At 35.4% G+C, this 22,419-nt stretch overlaps 2 protein-coding genes across 2 annotated transcripts in view; one reads left to right on the top strand and one right to left on the bottom strand.

Annotated features, from left to right (window-relative positions):
- nid2a (nidogen 2a (osteonidogen)) overlaps positions 1 to 16,742 on the top strand; it is a 42,963-nt gene extending 26,221 nt beyond the window's left edge. Inside the window, 15 exon segments of the mRNA XM_058748821.1 lie at positions 5,769 to 6,005; positions 6,517 to 6,753; positions 7,258 to 7,491; positions 7,991 to 8,173; positions 8,176 to 8,193; positions 8,196 to 8,225; positions 8,737 to 8,973; positions 9,857 to 10,081; positions 10,255 to 10,424; positions 10,510 to 10,639; positions 10,710 to 10,881; positions 13,405 to 13,562; positions 13,748 to 13,871; positions 14,264 to 14,373; positions 16,266 to 16,742. Of these exon segments, the coding sequence (XP_058604804.1) occupies positions 5,769 to 6,005; positions 6,517 to 6,753; positions 7,258 to 7,491; positions 7,991 to 8,173; positions 8,176 to 8,193; positions 8,196 to 8,225; positions 8,737 to 8,973; positions 9,857 to 10,081; positions 10,255 to 10,424; positions 10,510 to 10,639; positions 10,710 to 10,881; positions 13,405 to 13,562; positions 13,748 to 13,871; positions 14,264 to 14,372 (2,264 nt within the window). The 3' untranslated portion in view covers position 14,373; positions 16,266 to 16,742.
- On the bottom strand, positions 16,263 to 20,602 carry rtraf (RNA transcription, translation and transport factor). The gene is made up of 8 exons (XM_058748822.1): positions 20,429 to 20,602; positions 20,070 to 20,194; positions 19,860 to 19,959; positions 18,935 to 19,015; positions 17,967 to 18,055; positions 17,808 to 17,876; positions 17,524 to 17,572; positions 16,263 to 17,370 (listed from the first exon to the last, which is right to left on the bottom strand). The coding sequence occupies exons 1-8, from the start codon at positions 20,487 to 20,489 to the stop codon at positions 17,216 to 17,218; spliced, it is 729 nt and encodes a 242-aa protein (XP_058604805.1). The 5' UTR covers positions 20,490 to 20,602; the 3' UTR covers positions 16,263 to 17,215.
- Between the last annotated feature and the right edge of the window lie 1,817 nt (positions 20,603 to 22,419).

Genomic DNA, 22,419 nt, shown 5'->3' with positions numbered 1-22,419 from the left:
AAATTTTGTCTTTATTTTAGCACAAATTTTAGTGATTTTCATATGTATATTTGTCATTTTTATAACTTTTTTAAATATATCTATTAATTTTAATTCATTTTTTTTTAGTTTTAGCAATTTTAGTACTTCAACTCAAACTTAAGATAATAAATGATATTCGCTTCAATTCTGATTCTGGCAAAATATCAGTGCTGGTACTACTAGATCTTAGTGCTTCATTTGACACTGTTGATCATAACATACTTCTAGAGAGACTGGAAAACTGAGTCGGGCTTTCTGGGATGGTACTCAAATGGTTCAGGTCATACTTAGAAGGGAGAAGTTATTATGTGAGTATAGGAGAGCATAAGTCTAAGTTAGGGATGCAACGATACGATTTTTTCATAACCGATCCAATCCGATACCGAAAATTGTGAGTATCTGCCGATACCGATCCAATCCGATACCAGCGCAGTTTTTTTTGTGTTAAACACAATCTACTACATATAGATAACTTCATTTTAATGAAAAATAACAAATGAAAAAAATATATAATCATAATCTATGACATAAATACTATTATAAACTATAGTTAGTGGATAATTCAGCAGCAAAAGATACTCTAGAAAAATCATGGGTGCACAATAATTTTATAAAACCTAGTGAAACATTTTTATTTACAAATAAAAGTGAATAAGTGTACGACTAAATCTGGTAAAATGGTACACATTGCTCTTTGTATTGTTGTAAAATACATTCATGAAAAAACAAACAAATGCATTTATATATACTATACAATTAAAAGACATTTCTTTTAAATCTATAGCACAGTAATGAAGGCAGCGACATATGATAGATAGGACAGAACAAGAAAGACTATTAATAATCTTTCATTGTGCAAAAGTATTATAAAACGAAAGGCTCAAATACAGACCGGCACAAAGTGCTTATGTGCATCCCGAGTGTCACAGCCAGATCATACTGTATATTGTTTTATTGCATATTATTATGTGGAATAGGCCTACAGCAAATTGTAACGGACACGAGTTGGAATACAACGATTTAATAAGAAAGATGTGCGTCAAAATCGTGTTTAATTTGTGATCATCTTAGACTTGATTATTATTGTATAATAAACCCGGCCTTGTGACTGACTTTGGAGTTATTTGTTACTCTTTTGTAAGTCGTTTTGAATAAAAGCTTCTTCTAAATGCATGTAACCAAAATATATAACAACAACAACAATAATAAAATAATAGTTATTATTATTTTAATTTATAGGCTAAATAAATGAGTGCACTTAAGACAGTAAAATGTTTGTCATAAAATAATTCATGAATGCTTTATTTTTAATAACATTTTACAGTTTTGGAAATGTGTTTGTATACTATTCATTCTTAACATGAAGACTTATTTTGGTGATTTTATTATACATTTTATATAATCAGTTCGGAGTAGCACAGTGCTCATTCAACAAATGCACAGCTAAACAGATGAGTTTTGAGTCTAGATTTAAATGTGGCTAATGTTTTAGCACATCTGATCTCTTCTGGAAGCTGGTTCCAACTGCGGGAGGCATAATAGCTAAAAGCAGACTCCCCTTATTTTGTGTGAACCCTTGGTGTTTCTTTTTTTTCTTTTTTCTTTTTTCTTTTTTTTTTTTTATTATGCAAACAAACATACAGATACTTACAGGTAACAAATCAAAAACAAAATAACCAAGGTCAACAAAACATACATGACAGCCAACATGATTTGTGTGTGTGTGTGTGTGTGTGTGTTTGTGTAAGTGTTGGGGGTGGAAGTATATAAATAAAGGAAAGTACAACAGACATGACAAAAGTAAAAAAAACAAAAACATAATAGTAATGATAACAGTAATAATAATAATAATAACAAAAATTAGAGGATGGAGGATGAGGAAGGTGATAAGTAATAATAGTAATAGTAGCAGCAACAATATCAATAAATAAATAATAACAGTAATAATAATAATAATAGTAATTAACTCAATTAATCAGAAATGAGGGGAAAGTTGGAGGGTGAGGAGGATGACAAATATCAATAATAATTGTATTAAATAGTAATTAGTAATAGTAGCAACAATAACGATAATAAATGTATTCATCCGAGACAGGGGGTGGCTGGGGAATCAGGAAGAGGACAAATTGTAATAATAATAATAATAATTATAAAAATAATAATGGTAGTAATAGTAATGATGAAATAATAATAGTAATAATAATAATAAAGCTATAAATAGTAAGATATTGTAAGGCTGCCTCTGGGCCCTCCATGCGTAAGGCATAAATTAGGCCCAAAACGAGCCATCAAGGAGAGGTGCTGCGGGGCACAAGGCCCAAAGTCCCACCCCCGGCCGCCACTCACATGCCACGCTTACCCTACTGTACATATGTATATGTATTATTGAGTGTATGATGCATTGAAAAAGCGTGACGTGCAGCGTGGAACCAGCCCAGTGCAAAGTCCAAAGTCCAACCCTTGGTGTTTCTAACTCGATCCTAATGATCTGAGTGGTCTGTTAGGTTTATATTCAGTGAGCATATCTCCAATGTATTTAGGTCCTAGGCCATTGAGTGCTTTATAAACGAGTAAAAGTACTTCAAAATCAATCCTAAATGTAACTGGAAGCCAGTGTAAGGACCTGAGGACTAGTGTGATATGCTCATATTTTCTGGTTCTAGTCAGAATCCTGGCAGCAGCGTTCTGGATGAGCTGCAGCTGTCTAATGGTCTTCTTCGGAAGGCCGGTGAGGAGACCATTACAATAATCCACCCTGCTGGTGATAAAGGCATGAACAAGTTTCTCCAAGTCTTGACTGGAAACAAAACATCTAATTCTTGCAATGTTTTTGAGATGATAATATGCTGATTTAGTTACTGCTTTGACATGACTACTAAAACTAAGGTCTGTCTCCAGAAACACCCCAAGATTGTTTACTTGGTTTTTAGTTGTTTGACCCCTAGAGTCAAGGTATGCATTCACCTTGAGAACTTCATCTTTGTTTCCAAATGCGATGACTTCAGTTTTCTCCTTGTTTAACTGAAGAAAGTTCTGGCACATCCACATTAACAGTATCTAACTCTGGGGGGAAAAGCTTAGTATAATAAAATCATCAAAATAAGTCTTCATGTTAAGAATGAATAGTACACAAACACATTTCCAAAACTGTAAAATGTTATTAAAAATAAAGCATTCATGAATTATTGTATGACAAACATTTTACTGTTTTAAGTGCACTCATTTATTTAGCCTATAAATTAAAATAATAATAATAACTATTATTTTATTATTATTATTGTTGTTGTTGTTATATATATTTAGGTTACATGCATTTAGAAGAAGCTTTTATTCAAAACGACTTACAAAAGAGTAACAAATAACTCCAAAGTCAGTCACAATGCCAGGTTTATTATACAATAATAATCAAGTCTAAGATGATCACAAATTAAACAAGATTTTGACGCACATCTTTCTTATTAAATCGTTGTATTCCAACTCGTGTCCGTTACAATTTGCTGTAGGCCTATTCCACATAATAATAAGCAATAAAACAATATACAGTATGATTCGTTAACACGTAGGCTACCTAGGAGCTTGCTGCATGAATCCGTGAGTACAGTTTACAAACCCGTGGAACGGATTGCGGCGTGCGCGTGGATTATGAATCTGTGGGTACGGATTCAAAACCGAGGGTACGGTTTACAAAATCTGAGCGCACGGATTGGAAATTCGTGGGTACGGTTTATTAATCCGTGGGCACGATTTGTTAAACCGAGGGAACAGTTTAAGAATTTGTGAGTACGGTTTGTAAACTGAGGGAACGGATCGCAAAACCGTCGGCACGGATTGTTTTTTTTTCTCCTACAGGTGACTTCCCGGGCTCCGTAGGGAAAAGATATTGATGCGTAGTGTATTAAATCTGTGCGTTAGTTTATTAAGCCTTTTCTTTTAACAGTTTTAAACCTCAGTTACTGTGTCCTCTTGAAGAGAGTTTGACTGCAGTAACCGAACGTGACACGCAGTTTGATGCTGAATGGAGGATGACAGACAGATGCAGCGGAGAGAAGAGTTTACCTGAACTTGAATTTAACGACTTAAATATACATCTGCACCTCAGATTAAACTATGGAACAGCTTCAGAACACTTGAAATATAGTGCACGAAAATTTTATGGTGCTTTATAATGTTTTTGTGCTTTTCGTGGGGCTCAACAATGACACAGAATAGTATACGCACAATATCGGATTTGGATCGGTCTCTTCTGACCGATACCCGATCTGCAGAAAATGACCGTATCGGAGCCGATACCGATCCTGAGTATCGGATCGATGCATCCCTAGTCTAAGTGGACGTCCATGACATGCGGAGTCCCACAAGGCTCAATTCTTGCACCACTCTTGTTTAGCCTGTATATGCTGCCACTAAGTCAAATAATGAGAAAGAACCAAATTGCCTATCACAGCTATGCTGATGGTACCCAGATTTACCTAGCCTTATCTCCAAATGACTATAGCCCCATTGACTCCCTCTGCCAATGCATTGATGAAATAAACTGTTGGATGTGCCAGAACATTCTTCAGTTAAACAAGGAGAAAACTGAAGTCATTGCATTTGGAAACAAAGATGAAGTTCTCAAGGTGAATGCATACCTTGACTCTAGGGGTCAAACAACTAAAAATCAAGTCAAAAATCTTGGGGTGTTTCTGGAGACAGACCTTAGTTTTAGTAGTCATGTCAAAGCAGTAACTAAATCAGCATATTATCATCTCAAAAACATTGCAAGAATTAGATGTTTTGTTTCCAGTCAAGACTTGGAGAAACTTGTTCATGCCTTTATCACCAGCAGGGTGGATTATTGTAATGGTCTCCTCACCGGCCTTCCAAAGAAGACCATTAGACAGCTGCAGCTCATCCAGAACGCTGCTGCCAGGATTCTGACTAGAACCAGAAAATTTGAACATATCACACCAGTCCTCACTCAGGTCCTTACACTGGCTTCCAGTTACATTTAGGATTGATTTTAAAGTACTTTTACTCGTTTATAAATCTCTCAATGGCCTAGGACCTAAATACATTGGAGATATGCTCACTGAATATAAACCTAACCAACCACTCAGATCATAAGGATCGAGTCAGTTAGAAATATCAAGGGTTCACACAAAACAAGGGGAGTCCGCTTTTAGCTATTATGCCGTCCGCAGTTGGAACCAGCTTCCAGAAGAGATCAGATGTGCTAAAACATCAGCCACATTTAAATCCAGACTCAAAACTCATCTGTTTAGCTGTGCATTTGTTGAATGAGCACTGTGCTACGTCTGAACTGATTGCACTATGTATAATCATTTTCTATTCTTAAATGTTTTAAATTCTTTTTAAATCAATTTTTAAATCACTTTGTTTTTATTGTTGTGATTATTATTATTTTTAATGACTATTTTACTTCCTTTTATGTAAAGCACTTTGAATTACCACTGTGTATGAAATGTGCTTTATAAATAAACTTGCCTTGCTTTGCCTTGCCTTAATTTACTTTCTGTTAGTGGCCAAGGCAACATTTCTGATTTTAATTTTAAAGTGTTTTAAGTTTACATTTTTCATTTAATATTTGGTTCTATTTTAGTTAGGGGGGTTGAATGTCATGAGAACCACTAGAAAGATTAATTTTATCAAAAACTCTATCAAACTTTATTGAAGTAACTTTATGGCTGAGATTTTTCTACTGAGGGGTGTGATGAGAGAATAACAAACCTCTTTTCTATCCCAAGTGCGTCCAGTGCGTCCCAAGACCCAGTGTGAGCAGCACAGAGACAGTGTTCGTAGCAGAGATGGTGACACTCCTCTGATAGGAGCCTTCATCCCTCAGTGTGATGAGGAGGGTCAGTACAGGCCGCAGCAGTGCCACGGGTCCACAGGTCACTGCTGGTGTGTGGACAGTAGAGGACAGGAGAGAGCGGGAACCAGAACTCCACCCGGAGCCCCAACAATAAACTGTGACGAGCCTGGTAATAAATAGGCCTCTCTTAATAGGTCATCTGTCCTATTATATATAATTTTTCTTTCTTTTTTTAATTAATTGTCATGGGATCTGTTATAGAGCCGTAGCAGTTGCTCTCTTTTTTGGACTCTCCAAACTCTAGATGCTTTGCAAATTTCAGATGCTGTTATTTTAACACAATTTATATACTTTTTTAGTATTTATTAACGTTTTGACATCGCTTTTATTTTTGTATTTTCAATTTAAATTTTGTCTTTATTTTAGCGCAAGTTTTAGTGATTTTCATGTGTATTTGTCATTTTTATAACTTTTTTAAATATATCTATTAAGTTAAATTTATTATAATTTTAAAGAGTTTTACGTTTACATTTTTCATTTAATATTTGGTTTTATTTTAGTTAGGGGAGGTTGAATGTCATGAGAACCACCAGAAACATTAATTTGATCAAAAACTCTGGCTGAGATTTTTCTACTGAGGGGTGTGATGAGAGAATAATAAACCTCTTTTCTATCCCAAGTGCGTCCAGTGCGTCCCAAGACCCAGTGTGAGCAGCACAGAGACAGTGTTCGTAGCAGAGATGGTGACGCTCCTCTGATAGGAGCCTTCATCCCTCAGTGTGATGAGGAGGGTCAGTACAGGCCGCAGCAGTGCCACGGGTCCACAGGTCACTGCTGGTGTGTGGACAGTAGAGGACAGGAGAGAGCGGGAACCAGAACTCCACCCGGAGCCCCAATAATAAACTGTGACGAGCCTGGTAAGAAATAGGCCTCTCTTAATAGGTCATCTGTCCTATTATATATAATTTTTCTTTCTTTTTTTAATTAATTGTCATGGGATCTGTTATAGAGCCGTAGCAGTTGCTCTTTTTTGGACTCTCCAAACTCTAGATGCTTTGCAAATTTCAGATGCTGTTATTTTAACACAATTTATATACTTTTTAGTATTTATTAACGTTTTGACATCGCTTTTATTTTTGTATTTTCAATTTAAATTTTGTCTTTATTTTAGCGCAAGTTTTAGTGATTTTCATGTGTATTTGTCATTTTATAACTTTTTAAATATATCTATTAAGTTAAATTTATTTTAATTTGAAAGTGTTTTAAGTTTACATTTTCATTTAATATTTGGTTCTATTTTAGTTAGGGAGGTTGAATGTCATGAGAACCACTAGAAAGATTAATTTTATCAAAAACTCTGGCTGAGATTTTTCTACTGAGGGGTGTGATGAGAGAATAACAAACCTCTTTTCTATCCCAAGTGCGTCCAGTGCGTCCCAAGACCCAGTGTGAGCAGCACAGAGACAGTGTTCGTAGCAGAGATGGTGACACTCCTCTGATAGGAGCCTTCATCCCTCAGTGTGATGAGGAGGGTCAGTACAGGCCGCAGCAGTGCCACGGGTCCACAGGTCACTGCTGGTGTGTGGACAGTAGAGGACAGGAGAGCGGGAACCAGAACTCCACCCGAGCCCCAATAATAAACTGTGACGAGCCTGGTAAGAAATAGGCCTCTCTTAATAGGTCATCTGTCCTATTATATATAATTTTTCTTTCTTTTTAATTAATTGTCATGGGATCTGTTATAGAGCCGTAGCAGTTGCTCTTTTTTGGACTCTCAAACTCTAGATGCTTTGCAAATTTCAGATGCTGTTATTTTAACACAATTTATATACTTTTTAGTATTTATTAACGTTTTGACATCGCTTTTATTTTTGTATTTTCAATTTAAATTTTGTCTTTATTTTAGCAAGTTTTAGTGATTTTCATGTGTATTTGTCATTTTATAACTTTTTAAATATATCTATTAAGTTAAATTTATTATAATTTTAAAGAGTTTTACGTTTACATTTTCATTTAATATTTGGTTTTATTTTAGTTAGGGAGGTTGAATGTCATGAGAACCACCAGAAACATTAATTTGATCAAAAACTCTGGCTGAGATTTTTCTACTGAGGGGTGTGATGAGAGAATAATAAACCTCTTTTCTATCCCAAGTGCGTCCAGTGCGTCCCAAGACCCAGTGTGAGCAGCACAGAGACAGTGTTCGTAGCAGAGATGGTGACGCTCCTCTGATAGGAGCCTTCATCCCTCAGTGTGATGAGGAGGGTCAGTACAGGCCGCAGCAGTGCCACGGGTCCACAGGTCACTGCTGGTGTGTGGACAGTAGAGGACAGGAGAGAGCGGAACCAGAACTCCACCCGAGCCCCAATAATAAACTGTGACGAGCCTGGTAAGAAATAGGCCTCTCTTAATAGGTCATCTGTCCTATTATATATAATTTTTCTTTCTTTTTTTAATTAATTGTCATGGGATCTGTTATAGAGCCGTAGCAGTTGCTCTTTTTTTTGGACTCTCCAAACTCTAGATGCTTTGCAAATTTCAGATGCTGTTATTTTAACACAATTTATATACTTTTTTAGTATTTATTAACGTTTTGACATCGCTTTTATTTTTGTATTTTCAATTTAAATTTTGTCTTTATTTTAGCGCAAGTTTTAGTGATTTTCATGTGTATTTGTCATTTTTATAACTTTTTTAAATATATCTATTAAGTTAAATTTATTATAATTTTAAAGAGTTTTACGTTTACATTTTTCATTTAATATTTGGTTTTATTTTAGTTAGGGGAGGTTGAATGTCATGAGAACCACCAGAAACATTAATTTGATCAAAAACTCTGGCTGAGATTTTTCTACTGAGGGGTGTGATGGAAGAATAATAAACCTCTTTTCTATCCCAAGTGCGTCCAGTGCGTCCCAAGACCCAGTGTGAGCAGCACAGAGACAGTGTTCGTAGCAGAGATGGTGATGCTCCTCTGATAGGAGCCTTCATCCCTCAGTGTGATGAGGAGGGTCAGTACAGGCCGCAGCAGTGCCACGGGTCCACAGGTCACTGCTGGTGTGTGGACAGTAGAGGACAGGAGAGAGCGGGAACCAGAACTCCACCCGGAGCCCCAACAATAAACTGTGACGAGCCTGGTAAGAGAGCAATGCTTAAAACAATACAGCTAAACTAATATATCCATGTGGAGTGGAATTTTGGTCTAATAGGATCTCACTGTGGATGGGGCTGCCACTCTAAGCAATCAAACTTACAAAGTGGTATTGGTGAATGATAAAAAAAGCTAATAACATCCCATAGACTTAACTTACAGCCATATATACAGACCAGAATACTATTGCACAATACCATTGTAGCACCAGCTTTCACATTGGGCAACAAGTGTTTGAAATGGGCACCATGCTGTTGTTTGTCAATTATAGGCTTCCTAATTTGCTAAGTAGTTTCACATCATCTGTAAGTAATCACTCTAATTTGTAGCAGAGCTCACAAAGTCCTGTCTGCCCTGTGTTCATCCAAATTACAGAGCAGGTTTAGTCCAATGAATGTGTCCTCTTCACACCATAGTTAGAAATGCCTCCTATTTCATCTCACTGTTTTGTAGCCAAAAATGAGACTGACAAAGAAGGAAAAATGCTTTGGAACTCTCATTAGATTATTTAATTAGATTATATGAATCAGAAAACATATAGAAATTACACAAGTATGTAGTTCTTAGTGGATTTTAGAGTTTCAAGTTTAGATTATTATTATTATTTAATATATTTCTTAATAATATAATCAACATTAACAACAATCATTAAAATTTTATTATAAAAATATTTTAGTTATTTTAAATTATTTAAAAATAGATTTATTCATCATCATAAAATCAATTCAGTAGTTTAAAATGTTAAAATATCTTTCAAATACTTTTTTTCATGCTGGATTAGTCATTAGCAGTTTAATCTCTTATTGGTTATGGATAAATATCCCCATCTTGTGCAGTAATATGTTCCTGGTTTCCCCTCTGACACCCAGTGCTTCCAGTCCAGCATCCAGAGACCGTCTGTGAGCGCTGGAGAGCCAGTCTGTTGCAGCAATATGGAGGCCAGCCAGATTCCCACCATTATCTACCTCAGTGTGACTCTGCTGGGGAGTTCAACCCAGTTCAGTGCTACGGAGACAGCAGCTACTGCTGGTGTGTGGACCAAACCGGGCGGGAAGTACCAGGAACTCGCTCCCACGATGCTGTGAAACCTGCCTGTGAGTGTCGCTAGCTGTGAGAACCACAGTTTCCTCATGAAAAAAACACTGGTTAAATGGTTCAATGCTTGGACATTGTATTTTATTCTATTTAAATTTTCAAGTTTACATTCAGAATAAAGGCCAACAAAATGATTTGTTTTTCCATGCTAAAATGATCTGCTACCTTTTAGGTATATCTACTGTGGCCCCTCCCACCTTTCACCCTCTGCCACGCCCAGATGTGACCCCGCCTCCATCAGGTACATCCCTGCTTTATGCCCAGGGCCAGCAGATTGGAGTTTTGCCTCTCAATGGCACACAGATGGAAAAGCAGAGATCTTCAGTGCTGCTTGCTTTACATGTGAGTACTGCACACTATTGATTGAAATACTGAAGTCTGCGGCTTTGACAAAAGTATGCTAATTCTCTCCTGTTTACACTTTCAGGGCTCTATAGTGGTCGGCATTGATTATGACTGCAGAGAAAGGAAAGTTTATTGGACAGATCTGGCTGGACGGACAATCAATAGAGCCAGTCTGGGGCCAGGATCAGAACCTGAGATTGTTATCAATACAGGTATGTTTATTTTACAAATTAATATAATATAATATAATAATATAATATAATATAATATTACCTTTTTCAGCCCTGACGAGTCCAGAAGGTCTTGCTATAGATGTCGCCCGTAGGAGATTGTTTTGGGTGGACAGCACATCAGATAAAATCGAAACGGCGAACCTTGATGGAAGTGACCGGCGTGTTCTGTTTGACACAGACTTAGTAAATCCCAGAGCCATCATCGTAGACTCCCCTACAGGGTATGTGCTTCAGATTGCTGAAAGATATCAAACTGTGAACCATCTTGCCACCCATCTCAGTACCAAAACCAGTACCTGAAATAAAAAAAGTTTTAAATTGATCTTTTGGCAAAATGTATAGAATAAAAACTGCTAATGTAAAATCAGAATCATATTCTCTCTTGTATATTATTTTTGTATATTTTATCATATTTATTTATATTTTAAAACAATACATACTGAATAATTTAAATTTTAAATGTATTAAACTATAATAGTGTTTTTTATTGTTGTAATATTTAACAAAATAGTTTTTACTGCTTTTGATCAAATACAGTCTTCATGATCATAAGACAAAAATATTAACACATTTATATGAATTATATATATATATATATATATATATATATATATATATATATATATATATACACACACACACACAAACTGTATTAAATAATATATAATTATTATAATATTTTATAAGCAAAAATATTTTAATATGTTGACCTCTTGGCAAAATGTATAGAATAAAAACTGCTATATAGAAAGTCAGTTCAGAATCTCATATATTATTTTTATATTTTATAATATTTATTTATAATAATAACAATAATAATACATACATACGAATATGTATACAACTATAAAATAATACATAGTGAATATTAAAACCTGTAAATATAAAATATAAACATAATTTAATAATAAATATAGCTAATATTAAAAATGTATTTATATATTATGCGTGTGTGTGTGTGTGTGTGTGTGTGTGTATACTGTATACACACCCCAAGCTGGTCTAATTTTATGTATTTTGCCAAGAGGTCAATCTGTGATGTTTATATACTGTATGGTTCTATTTTATTTATTTATTTTATAAATAGAAGCCAATATTCATTGCAAGGTCTGAAGTAATGTTCCATGCTTAAGCCTAATGCATCTTAGTTTCTCAAATAGATGCCACCAATTCATCAGACAATGTTCTTTTAAATATTATTTTTTATAATAATAATTAATTAATTAATTATAATAATACTATACCATTTTTGTATCTTTTACACATTTTGATTATTTTTATTTTGAGCATACTGGATCTCACTCACCATTAGAACCACAATTAAGACCATTAAAAGGGGCATCTTTGCTTAATTGATCCTGTAATTGGCAGCTTTAATGAACCCTCATTTCCCCCTCCATCACAATTCCCATGCTTCATTTACATGAACGCTTCAAAACCTAAAATCTGTTATCATTGTGAAGAGTGTGATTGAGGGGAAGCGAAAGAACAGTGCAAGACACGCTGAGAAGCGAGGGAGCGAGGAGGTTAGGATGTGTATGGGAGGCAGAGAAAATAAAAGGGCAAGGCTACAAATTGGCCCAGATGCCGGTGTTGCTTCAGTGTCTGGCCTGGCTTTCGGGTCTCCGGGGAGGGCAGTCAACGTGTGGGCCAGCAACTCCACAAACACAGGCATCTGCAACATCTGGAGCAACTGAACTAGGGTGGAGGACAGGAGATATAACACGAACCTCATGGGCCATGAGAATAGCTGCTAATGTGTGTTTGTCTGTGCTGCGATTTGTGCTACGTGCTAGGTTTTTTTTCCCGTAACGCATAAATGTGTGCATGCATGAAGCCATCTGGGTTGAAGTCTGATCCATTAGTCAAGAATTCTACGAAACAAGTATTTAATGATACAAACAGTTGTGCAAAACTGCACTGTCAGCTGATTTCCTGCTCAACCGAGTTGGTCTTGTAAATATCTTTTACCTCAAATAGCCTGAAATTGTGATTTCGTGCTTCTAAATCCTCAGGGAGAGACAAAAGAAACACAATTTATGGTTAGAAATCTTTTTTTTTTTTTTTTTTTGTTCAGCGAGTGATTCAGCTTAGCCGTGGTGTAGGCTAGTTATATTTACCATTTCCTCAGGGACTGAGTTTTTCTCATAGGCCTTGCTTTAAAACATCTTGCTTAAATCAGTGCTAAATAGAGCAGAGCTGTTTTGTATGTTTCTAGATTTAGGAAAACATGAATTAACACTTGCATGAAATTAAACTCTGTGCCATCTCTCCACCCATGTAAAAAGCCTTACATCTCAGTCTAATGCATCAAATGCACACCGCATGGCTCGTCAAAAGTTTGAAATAATTACTTAATTATTTTCTTAATGTTTTTGAAAGAAGCACTTTATGCTCATCAAGGCTGATTTATTTGGTGAAAAACATTCGACAATGAAGACTGGAGTAATGGTTGCTGAAAATTCAGCTGTGTCAACATAGGAATAAAGTACATTTTAAAATGTATTAAAATATAATCGTTTTTTTATTATAGTTTTAATTTTTTTTTTAATCGAAAACAATATTACTGTTTTGACTGTATTTTTGATCAAATGCGGTCTTCGTGAACATAACATTAAATTTAAAAGAATTATAAAATACTATATTTATATACATTTTATAATATTTATTTAAATTTTAAAATAAGACATTCTAAATAGTATTATATTAATAATTATTATTATAAAATCCCATTTTTTTCACAGAACACTCTACTGGACTGATTGGAACAGAGAAGCTCCTAAAATCGAGAGCTCCTCTGTGGACGGACGAAACCGAAGAGTCCTGGTACAGGATGGGATTGGACTGCCCAATGCTCTGACCTACGACTCCAACACACGCCAGGTCTGCTGGGCCGATGCAGGTATGTGCTTCGCTCTAAACCCAGACTATGAACTACCAGTTTTTTGGGGCACGTTTACGATGTAGGCTAGTTTTTGCTTAAACATTTGGTGTATTTACAACATTATATATCTGAATCAGATGATACCAAAACAGACCGGCAATGAAAAAGTTAATTAATAACCTCTTTTTTTGTGTGTTGGACAGGAACCAAGCGCCTGGAGTGTATATCACCTAATGGGACAGGGAGACTTGTGGTCCACAGTAACCTGAATTACCCCTTCAGCATGGTCGCCTTCGCCAATCACTACTATTACACAGACTGGAGGAGGTAAAGCAGGATAGCACATGCATGTACAAAACCATATGACCACCAGAATCATAACTACCTACCAGATACCGTTCTGTTCATGAATGCTCCTGTATTACACTTCACTTTTTGTCACACTAGACCTTGTGCTCCATTCACATCCATTTATACACAGTACAAAGAATACAAAATCAGTGACATGATTTGCAGTGAAATAGAAAAGTGGAGTAGATAATGTATATTTATACATTAATAGTTTGTGTTTTTTAAAATGTTTTCAAAACAGAGCCCCAGGAGATTATTTATATTTGTTGTGAGGTCCAATTAATGTTAAATATGACTGTGCCTTTATCCGTTGAATTGCTCCATATTAAAAAAAAATATATTTTATATTTTCTTCTGTGGTGTTTCAGGGATGGGGTCATTGCTTTCAATCGAGAGAACCAGTCAACAGATGAGCACTTGCCTGATCAAAGGTCTCATTTGTATGGAATTACAGTTGCTCCTCCACACTGTTTATAAGGTACTTTGGTAAAGTATTTTACTCTTTTTAGTCTGTCTTACATATATATATATATATATATATATAAAAATTAATTATTTTATTTCTATTCTTTTAGCAGTCTATATAGCACTAGAGACATTTATAATGTTATAAACAAATTCTATTTCAAATAAACGCTGTTCTTTTGAACTTTATATTCATCAAAGAATCCTGAAAAAATCTATCATGGTTTTCAATGAAATGTATAACTGTTTTTAACATAGATAATAATAATAAAAAAATAGTAAACCTAGTTTAATAAACCTTCATGATTTAAAAAAAGTTGCATGAAACAGTGTCTGTATTACAACCCGAATTCCGGAAATGTTGGGACGTTTTTTAAATTTGAATAAAATTAAAACTAAAATACTTTCAAATCACATGAGCCAATATTTTATTCACAATAGAACACAGAGAACATAACACGTTTAAACTGAGAAATTTTACAATTTTCTGCACAAAATTAGCTCATTTCAAATTTGATGCCTGCTACAGGTCTCAAAATAGTTGGGACGGGGGCATGTTTACCATCTCCTCTTCTTTTCAAAACAGTTTGAAGACGCCTTTCAGCATTCATAGTGCCTTGCAAAACATGCAAGCTGCCCATACCGTATGCACTTATGCACCCCCATACCATCAGAGATGCTGGCTTTTAAACTGAACGCCGAACACGCTGGAAGGTCTCCCTCCTCTTTAGCCCAGAGGACACAGCATCCATGATTTCCAATAAGAATGTCAAATTTGGACTCATCTGACCATAGAATACTTTTCCACTTTGAAACAGTCCATTTTAAATGAGCCTTGGTCCACAGGACACGACGGCACTTCTGGACCATGTTCACATATCGCTTCCTTTTTGCATGATAGAGCTTTAGTTGGCATCTGCAGATGGCACGGCGTATTGTGTTTACCGACAGTGGTTTCTGGAAGTATTCCTGGGCCCATTTAGTATCAATGACAGAATCATGCCGATGAGTGATGCAGGCATCCAACAAAGGTCTTCGGCCTTGTCCCTTACGCGCAGAGATTTCTCTAGTTTTTCTGAATCTTTTGATGTTATGCACTGTAGATGATGAGATTTGCAAAGCCTTTGCAATTTGACGTTGAGGAATCTTTTTACGCACTCTTTCAAAGATTGGAGAGCCTCTGTCCATCTTTACTTCTGAGAGACTCTGCCTCTCTAAGACATCACTTTCATAGCTAATCATATTACAGACCTGATGTCAATTAACTTAATTAGTTGCTAGATGTTTTCCCAGCTGAATCTTTTCAAAATTTCTTGCTTTTTCAGCCCTTTGTTGCCCCCGTGCCAACTTTTTTTGAGACCTGTAGCAGGCATCATTTTTGAAATGAGCTCATTTAGTGGATAAGTGTAAAATTTCTCAGTTTAAACATCTGTTATGTTCTCTTGTGAATAAAATATTGACTCGTGATTTGAAAGTCTTTTAGTTTTCATTTTATTAAAATAAAAAACGTCCCAACATTTCCGTAATTCAGGTTGTAGTACAGATACACCTGAAAGCACATCAAGTTTACCATGTAGAAAATCGTGGGTGACCTCTTTTCAAACAAATAACAGAATAACATTTCAGACATGAGCTGTCAGCTACAGGCACTTAAAAGAAAAGTACAAGGCACCTGCTGCCAAATCACTGTAGTTTTAACAGAGGCGATGAAACACTGGTGTCATGCCGGTACTTCAAAGCATGTCGGTTCTTTACAAACCAGAAAACAGTCAAACAAGATCAGAGTAATTGTTTGCATAGCTGGACTAGCATATGAAAGCAGGCAATTTCCCTGGTAGAAAATGAAATGTTGTCATGTTTGCCCAAACGTGGCTTTCTAAGGATTTCCGACCAATTGTGTTATAGGGAGACGCTAATGACAGAGCCAGCGTTACATGGTGCTATTTTGGGCGAGTGTTTGGAGAGCTTGTGCTGTGGGAATGGCGATGGAGACGTGGACTCAGAAGAGAGCTAATCACAGAACCCGCAAGTCTCGACGAATGTCACCGTCAATGCCAAAGTGCAAATTTACAAACATGAATGCGTGAATATTTTCTCAAAATAGTTTTGTAAATTTGTTTTATACCTCATTTTTTCTTTCTACTGTACTTTTGTATGTGACTTTTTGGTAAAAAAATCTAACAAATTAAATAAAAATACCCTCAGAGTTTACTTGTGTAATTTGTATGTTTTTAAATACTCTAAAACAGTATTTTGGGGAAAAAAGGTTAACATTTTTAAGTGAAATTGCTTGGAACACCAAAAGTGGTCATTTTTTTAATCCTTTTTTATCTTTTGTAAGATGTGATATTTATAACAATAAAATGTGATTGACAACTTTAATATGTCTGCTCGCATTGTTTCAGATTTTCAAATATTTTTGGCTCTGCAGTGATTTTCTTCTTAAATTTACAGTATACACAGTTGGAGGTATAAAGCAGAACAGGTTGAATTTCTTGCTCCAGGGTAAAACAAACCCAGCCATAAAACTTTTCTGCGTTGCATTATGTTTATTATGCAACAAAAAACATATAGTCCAACTTTTTATGGTAACCCATGTAACTTTTCATAAGTGCCTCCACATAAGGCTACAATGAAATTACATTTTGTAATAAATCTTCACATTTCTTTTAATTACAGGGCAAAGCAAACGAATGATAAAAAAAAAAAAAAAAAAAAAAAAAAAGAGTCCAGTTTGGCATTCCCACAAAAATGTCTCGAATTTAAACAAAATACCTGTGGTGTGGCTAATGAAAACAAGCATACTTCACAGAGCATGTCTTGTGGTCTCTGCAGCAAGGTCCAGGCAGATGTTTTTATCTGCCCACCTTTCCAAGGCGGTGATCTGTCTTGGGGTCGGCGATGATGGCCTGAACTGCTACGATGGCCTCGTTGATCTTGGTTTGTAACTCTCTGAGCTCCTCGATGTGAAGCAAGCGAAGAACCCTGGCTGCTTCGTTCAGAGTTGCGTCTGGAATAGTCAAACAAATTCTTTCTGCTTACAATCCCTTCAAAATTTTACAACATATGAACTTGAATGCAGAATGTCAACATGATGATGCACTAATTGAGTCCTAAAGAAACATGGAAAAACAATAGGCAAATGTGGAAAATGCAAACCTACCTCCAGTATCAAATCCTAAAATATGCTTGTCAAGGGCGACTGGTAAACCCTATGAAGGAACAAATAAGTTTTATTTTTTTAAATTGAGCACCAAATCAGCATATTTGAAAGGTTTCTGAAAGATCATGTGACACTGAAGACTGGAGTAATGATGCTGAAAATTCAACTTTGCATCACAGAAATAATTACATTTTAAAATAAAATTAAATTATAAAATAGTTATTTGAATATGTAATAATATTTCACAATATTGCTGTTTTTACTGTGTTTGTTAAATACCTTACCTCTTTTGCTTGACTGGCCTTTGCAATAGCATCAGGGCTCAGACGTTCCTGTATCAGGATTCTAATGGCCTGTGATGACCAAAAAAAAAACAACTTTAGTTTAAATGCACTGGATTTAGACTTATTTCTCATGCTATTCACACACAGAAGCATACTTACTTTAAGCATTACCAAATAGTCGTCATGTCGCTGGATTTTGAGTAGATTAGCAAGCGCCAAGACACCAGCCTTAAAATCTGGATTGTTACCTAAAGAAAGAAATCACTTCATTTCAGTCCAACACATAATTTGAAAAAAATAATAATACTTCCAATGCGAAACTATTGTTGAACCAACCAATGAACTGGTTTAATTGTTAATGACAAAAAGAAAACCTATGAAAGCCGGTTTCCACAATGAAATTTTAAAAAAAAAAAGCTTAAAAAAGAATTACAGACGCTTTTCCTTGTAATTCTGAATTTATCTCTCACAATTTTGAGTGTTTCTTATAGTTCTGAGAAAACTGCAATTTGTGGGCAGAGATATAAACTCACAGCTGAAAGAAAAAAGTCAGAATTGTGAGAAAGTTGCAAATATTTTATTTAATTTTTATTCCGTGGTGGAAAAAACTGAATTGTGAAATGCAAACTCAGAATCTGAAAAAAAGAGTGAATTGTGAGATATAAGCTCAGAATTATTAGATGTAAACTAGGAATCTCTCGCAATTGACTTTTTTTTTTTAATTTGCAAGTACTGAAAGTCTGAATTGTGAAATTAAGTCGCTATTACTCATTACATTTTTTAAATTCGTGGCGGAAACATGATTCCATAGAAACCAACTACTTAGACCAAGACTGTAATAAAGAAAAACAACAACAGCGGAGCCCAATATTTTCTGTTCAGTGAACCCGGTCCTCCCTGTGTGTCATCATTCAGTTGACATCTGGAGTGTTCTTCCAGCTGTGGGTCACTGGCTCAGTTCAGCCCACTCATTGTGGGTTGTGAAGAGAGGTGGGTGTGTAATCAGTTTGTTCAGACATGCTTGGAAAGCCACTTTAGCCTTCAAGCTGGTTTCTTTAATCAGCCTCCTCCGTCTCATAACAACAGGACTGGAGACTGGAAAGATGGTCGGGGGAGGGAATACTCACTGTCCAGATTAATTAATGGGTCTGCAGACTTTTGAACATCACTGGCCTCTGTTACAGGTTTGCAGTTTCGATATTTCTCCACTGTGGGAGGAAAAATAGCATAAGAGGTCAGTGCAATGCTAACAAGGGGTCTCAAGCTGTCAAAATTATTTGGTAGGAAATCTAGGAACATCTTGCACAAAGCATTTCTGAGGATAAATGGAATCATTACTGTGCAATCAAATGTGTGGGACAGCTGCAAGAGTTACATGATGCTGCAAACTTTGCAAATACTGCCATCTAGTGATATGGGATTGAACATTATTGATAGATCACCTTCAAAGAAAAGTCTCAGCAATAAAAGGGCAGAACAGGCATGTTATAATTAGTTACTGATCAATGCATCAACCAGATTAATAAGGTGCCCAATAACTGGCCATTTTGTGTTCACTTGGCGTTAATTTGTTTTTTAAGAGTAGTGTGTAAGTGTTCACCTAATTTTCTTATTGATACATTACCGTTCAAAAGTTTAGGGTTAGTAAGAATTTTGGAATGTTTTTGACATAAGTTCTTATGCTCGCCAAGACTCCAAAAACATTTAGTTAGTGAATAAATTAATGTTTTCTATTTGAATACATTTTACAATATATTTGATTCCTTTGATGGCAAAGTTGAATTTTCATTTAATGTCTAATATGCTGATTTGGTGAACAAGAAACATTTCTTCAATGATAAAAACAGTTGTTTAATATTTTTCAGGATTTTTGGATGAATAGCGAGTTCAAAAGATCATTATAAATGCAACATTATAAATGTCATTATTGGAACTTTTGATCTAATGTATAGTGTATATGTGCCAGCCTACTCTCTGAATGTTGTATGAGCTATTAAAAGACTATAGTAGAGTATAACCACTGGTTAATAATACAAAAAATAATAAGCATACCATTGTCTCCGTACTCAAAACGAACAGCAAGACCCAGCAGCCAGTCAACAGTCTCCTGTCTTTCCTGAGCGCTGAATGGACAGTTCACATCTTGAAGGTACTGCAAAAACATATGTATTTATATATTACAACAAAGGACATGAACTTTAGGGTATTCATTTCTTTAGGAATACAAATAGTCATATACATATGAAGATAAATCTGTCTCACCTTTTCAAAATGATTAGGCCAGTCTGAGCTGGGAATATTCCTGAGATTTCCTCGGTCTTCAATTTTGTAGTGTCTGATTTTTTGATCTTCCAGCCAAACTATGAAATTTCTGAATTCAGTTTCATCTGGGTAAAGTAAAGAGCACATACGATATTAATCATACATTTCACATATGGATTAAGCCATAATTTCCATCATCAGTTCATAGGAATACAACACTAATGCAATAAGACCGACTAAATGCCCTATGATACAGAGTGACTATTTCAGACAGTCAATTCAAACCTAAATTAGTGAGACGTTATCAATATTAGGAGCACGAGGTGGCAACACGTCGTTAACTTTACACACATTCCTACCTTTACAGTCAAATCCAGTTGGGTTGTGATACTCTAAGGCCGTAAGCTTTCTACGAAACATCCCTTTCAACTGAAGAACCTATTTGAAGAAGCTAACAGATGTACGATTTTACTTGTAAAGCCACAGCCCTCGAATGGCAGGGGAAGACCGGAAATAGAATAATCTTCTTCTTCTTTTAATTTTATTGGTGGTTGGCCAAGCAATTTACAGGTGCGTTTACCGCCACCTACTGGACTGGAGTGTGAGCAGTAGCTTGGCAAAAAGGAAGGCAAAACAAATAAATAAATAACATATTTTTACTATATATTTCTATTAAATTCTTTAACTAATCCCAGTATTATCCAAATAATTCATTAGGAAACTATGTATTTTCCTAGATATTGTTTTTCCTAGCAGATGTCATGTTTTGTTTTCCAACTTCTTTCTTCTTCGTACCTTTTACAATCTAATAAAATATGTTTTACAGTCTCTTGTGTGTTGCAAAGACCAGTGGGGTGTTTTCCTATTCTTTGTAATGTAAAATTTAAACCAGCACGATATATTCTAAGATGTGTAATTATCTTTTCTTCCTTTGGATTTCTGCTCTGCCTAATACTACTTATGCCTACCTGTTTTTGTATGTTACAGATGTCGTCCAGTATCAGTTATGTCCCATATTCTTGCCATATTTTATTTGTATGTCCCTTAATAATGGTTTTGATTTCTGTTCTACATAACGGTATTTGCATATCAACTATTTCATGCTTTACTGATTCTTTTGCCAGAAAATCTACAATCTCATTTCCTTCCACCCCTACGTGTGCAGGAACCCAAAGGAAGGAAACATCCAACCCTTTATCAAATTGAATATCTGGTATATGATATCTTGCCTACATGATGTTTTCTCAGACTGAATACTAGATAAACTGTCAGATTACATTTTGGTTCTGTTTATTTCCTTTCAACCACTTTAATGCCAATAAAATTGCTAACAGCTCTACTGTGTACACAGTGTATAAATGATCTGCTGCTCTTTTTTTAACTGCTATTTCATAGTGCGAAATGAAGAAAGCAGCCCCAGTATGGCCTGTCTCTGGTTGCTTTGATCCATCTGTAAATATGAATATTTTGTCTTGATAAAGGTCCATATAATTTTGAACTATTATCCTCTGTGGAACTATTTTAGAATTTTCTATTAACATTTGTTATAGGCCTATATCTACCGATGGTTTTATTGCCACAGTAGGGCTTACGTGGAGCTGGTTGAGGCTAGTGTTTTGTGCTTTTGTATCTCCTATCCACCCAAAACTGTAATAATTAGCTCTACTATGTTCTGAACAATCTTGTAAGATGGCTTTTGTGGGATGTACTCTGTTATGCCCTTGTAGATTTATCCAATACATGATCTTGACCCTCCTAAATCGTAAAGGCATCTCTCCTGTCTCAACTTGTAATGCAGATACTGGAGATGATTTAAACGCTCTAGTACAAATCCGAAGTGCCTGTGTCTGTTCCACATCAAGTTTTTTAAGATTTGATTCTGATGCTGACATATAGGCAACCTCGGTAATTTAACGCTGCTCTTAAAATAGCTTGATAGATGTTAATGAGCTATGTACGGTTTTCAAAATAAAGGTCCGTATTTGTGACTGATTAGATCACCATTTAAGGGGTTTGATATTTGATAAAGATTTAATATTTAATCGCTTATCATCTTATTCTTTTTTTATTCTCCCTCTTTCTCTTATTATTATTATTTATATGAGGGCACATTTCTCCTTAAATATAATTTTGATATCAGTAAAATACACTTGAATTGATATACATTGGTTCTACTCTGCTGTTTCCTTGCATCTAACTTTTTATTTTATTTTCCATAAATGGATGGAAAACGGCATTATATTTGCTCTTATATTGAATGAGAAATCTTTGTTCTGGTATTGAATGAGAATGTGTACTTGCATACATAGATTTTCTAAGTTAATTGTTGCTAAATAACACACAACACTGT

This window comes from Onychostoma macrolepis, chromosome 17, assembly GCF_012432095.1.
Source record: "Onychostoma macrolepis isolate SWU-2019 chromosome 17, ASM1243209v1, whole genome shotgun sequence".
Taxonomy (NCBI): Eukaryota; Metazoa; Chordata; class Actinopteri; order Cypriniformes; family Cyprinidae; genus Onychostoma; species Onychostoma macrolepis.
The sequence above is the reverse complement of the archived record's forward strand: the minus strand, read 5'-3'. Positions and strand labels throughout refer to the sequence as shown.

What these genes read in the sequence shown, in the direction of transcription:
- rtraf (XM_058748822.1), bottom strand. Translation starts at nt 20,489, where the DNA reads ATGTTTCGTAGAAAGCTTACGGCCTTAGAGTATCACAACCCAACTGGA. An exon ending in ACTATTTGGTAATGCTTAAA is followed by an intron (nt 17,877 to 17,966) that starts GTAAGTATGCTT and finishes TGGTCATCACAG; the next exon opens with GCCATTAGAATCCTGATACA. An exon ending in TTTAGGATTTGATACTGGAG is followed by an intron (nt 17,371 to 17,523) that starts GTAGGTTTGCAT and finishes TGACTATTCCAG; the next exon opens with ACGCAACTCTGAACGAAGCA.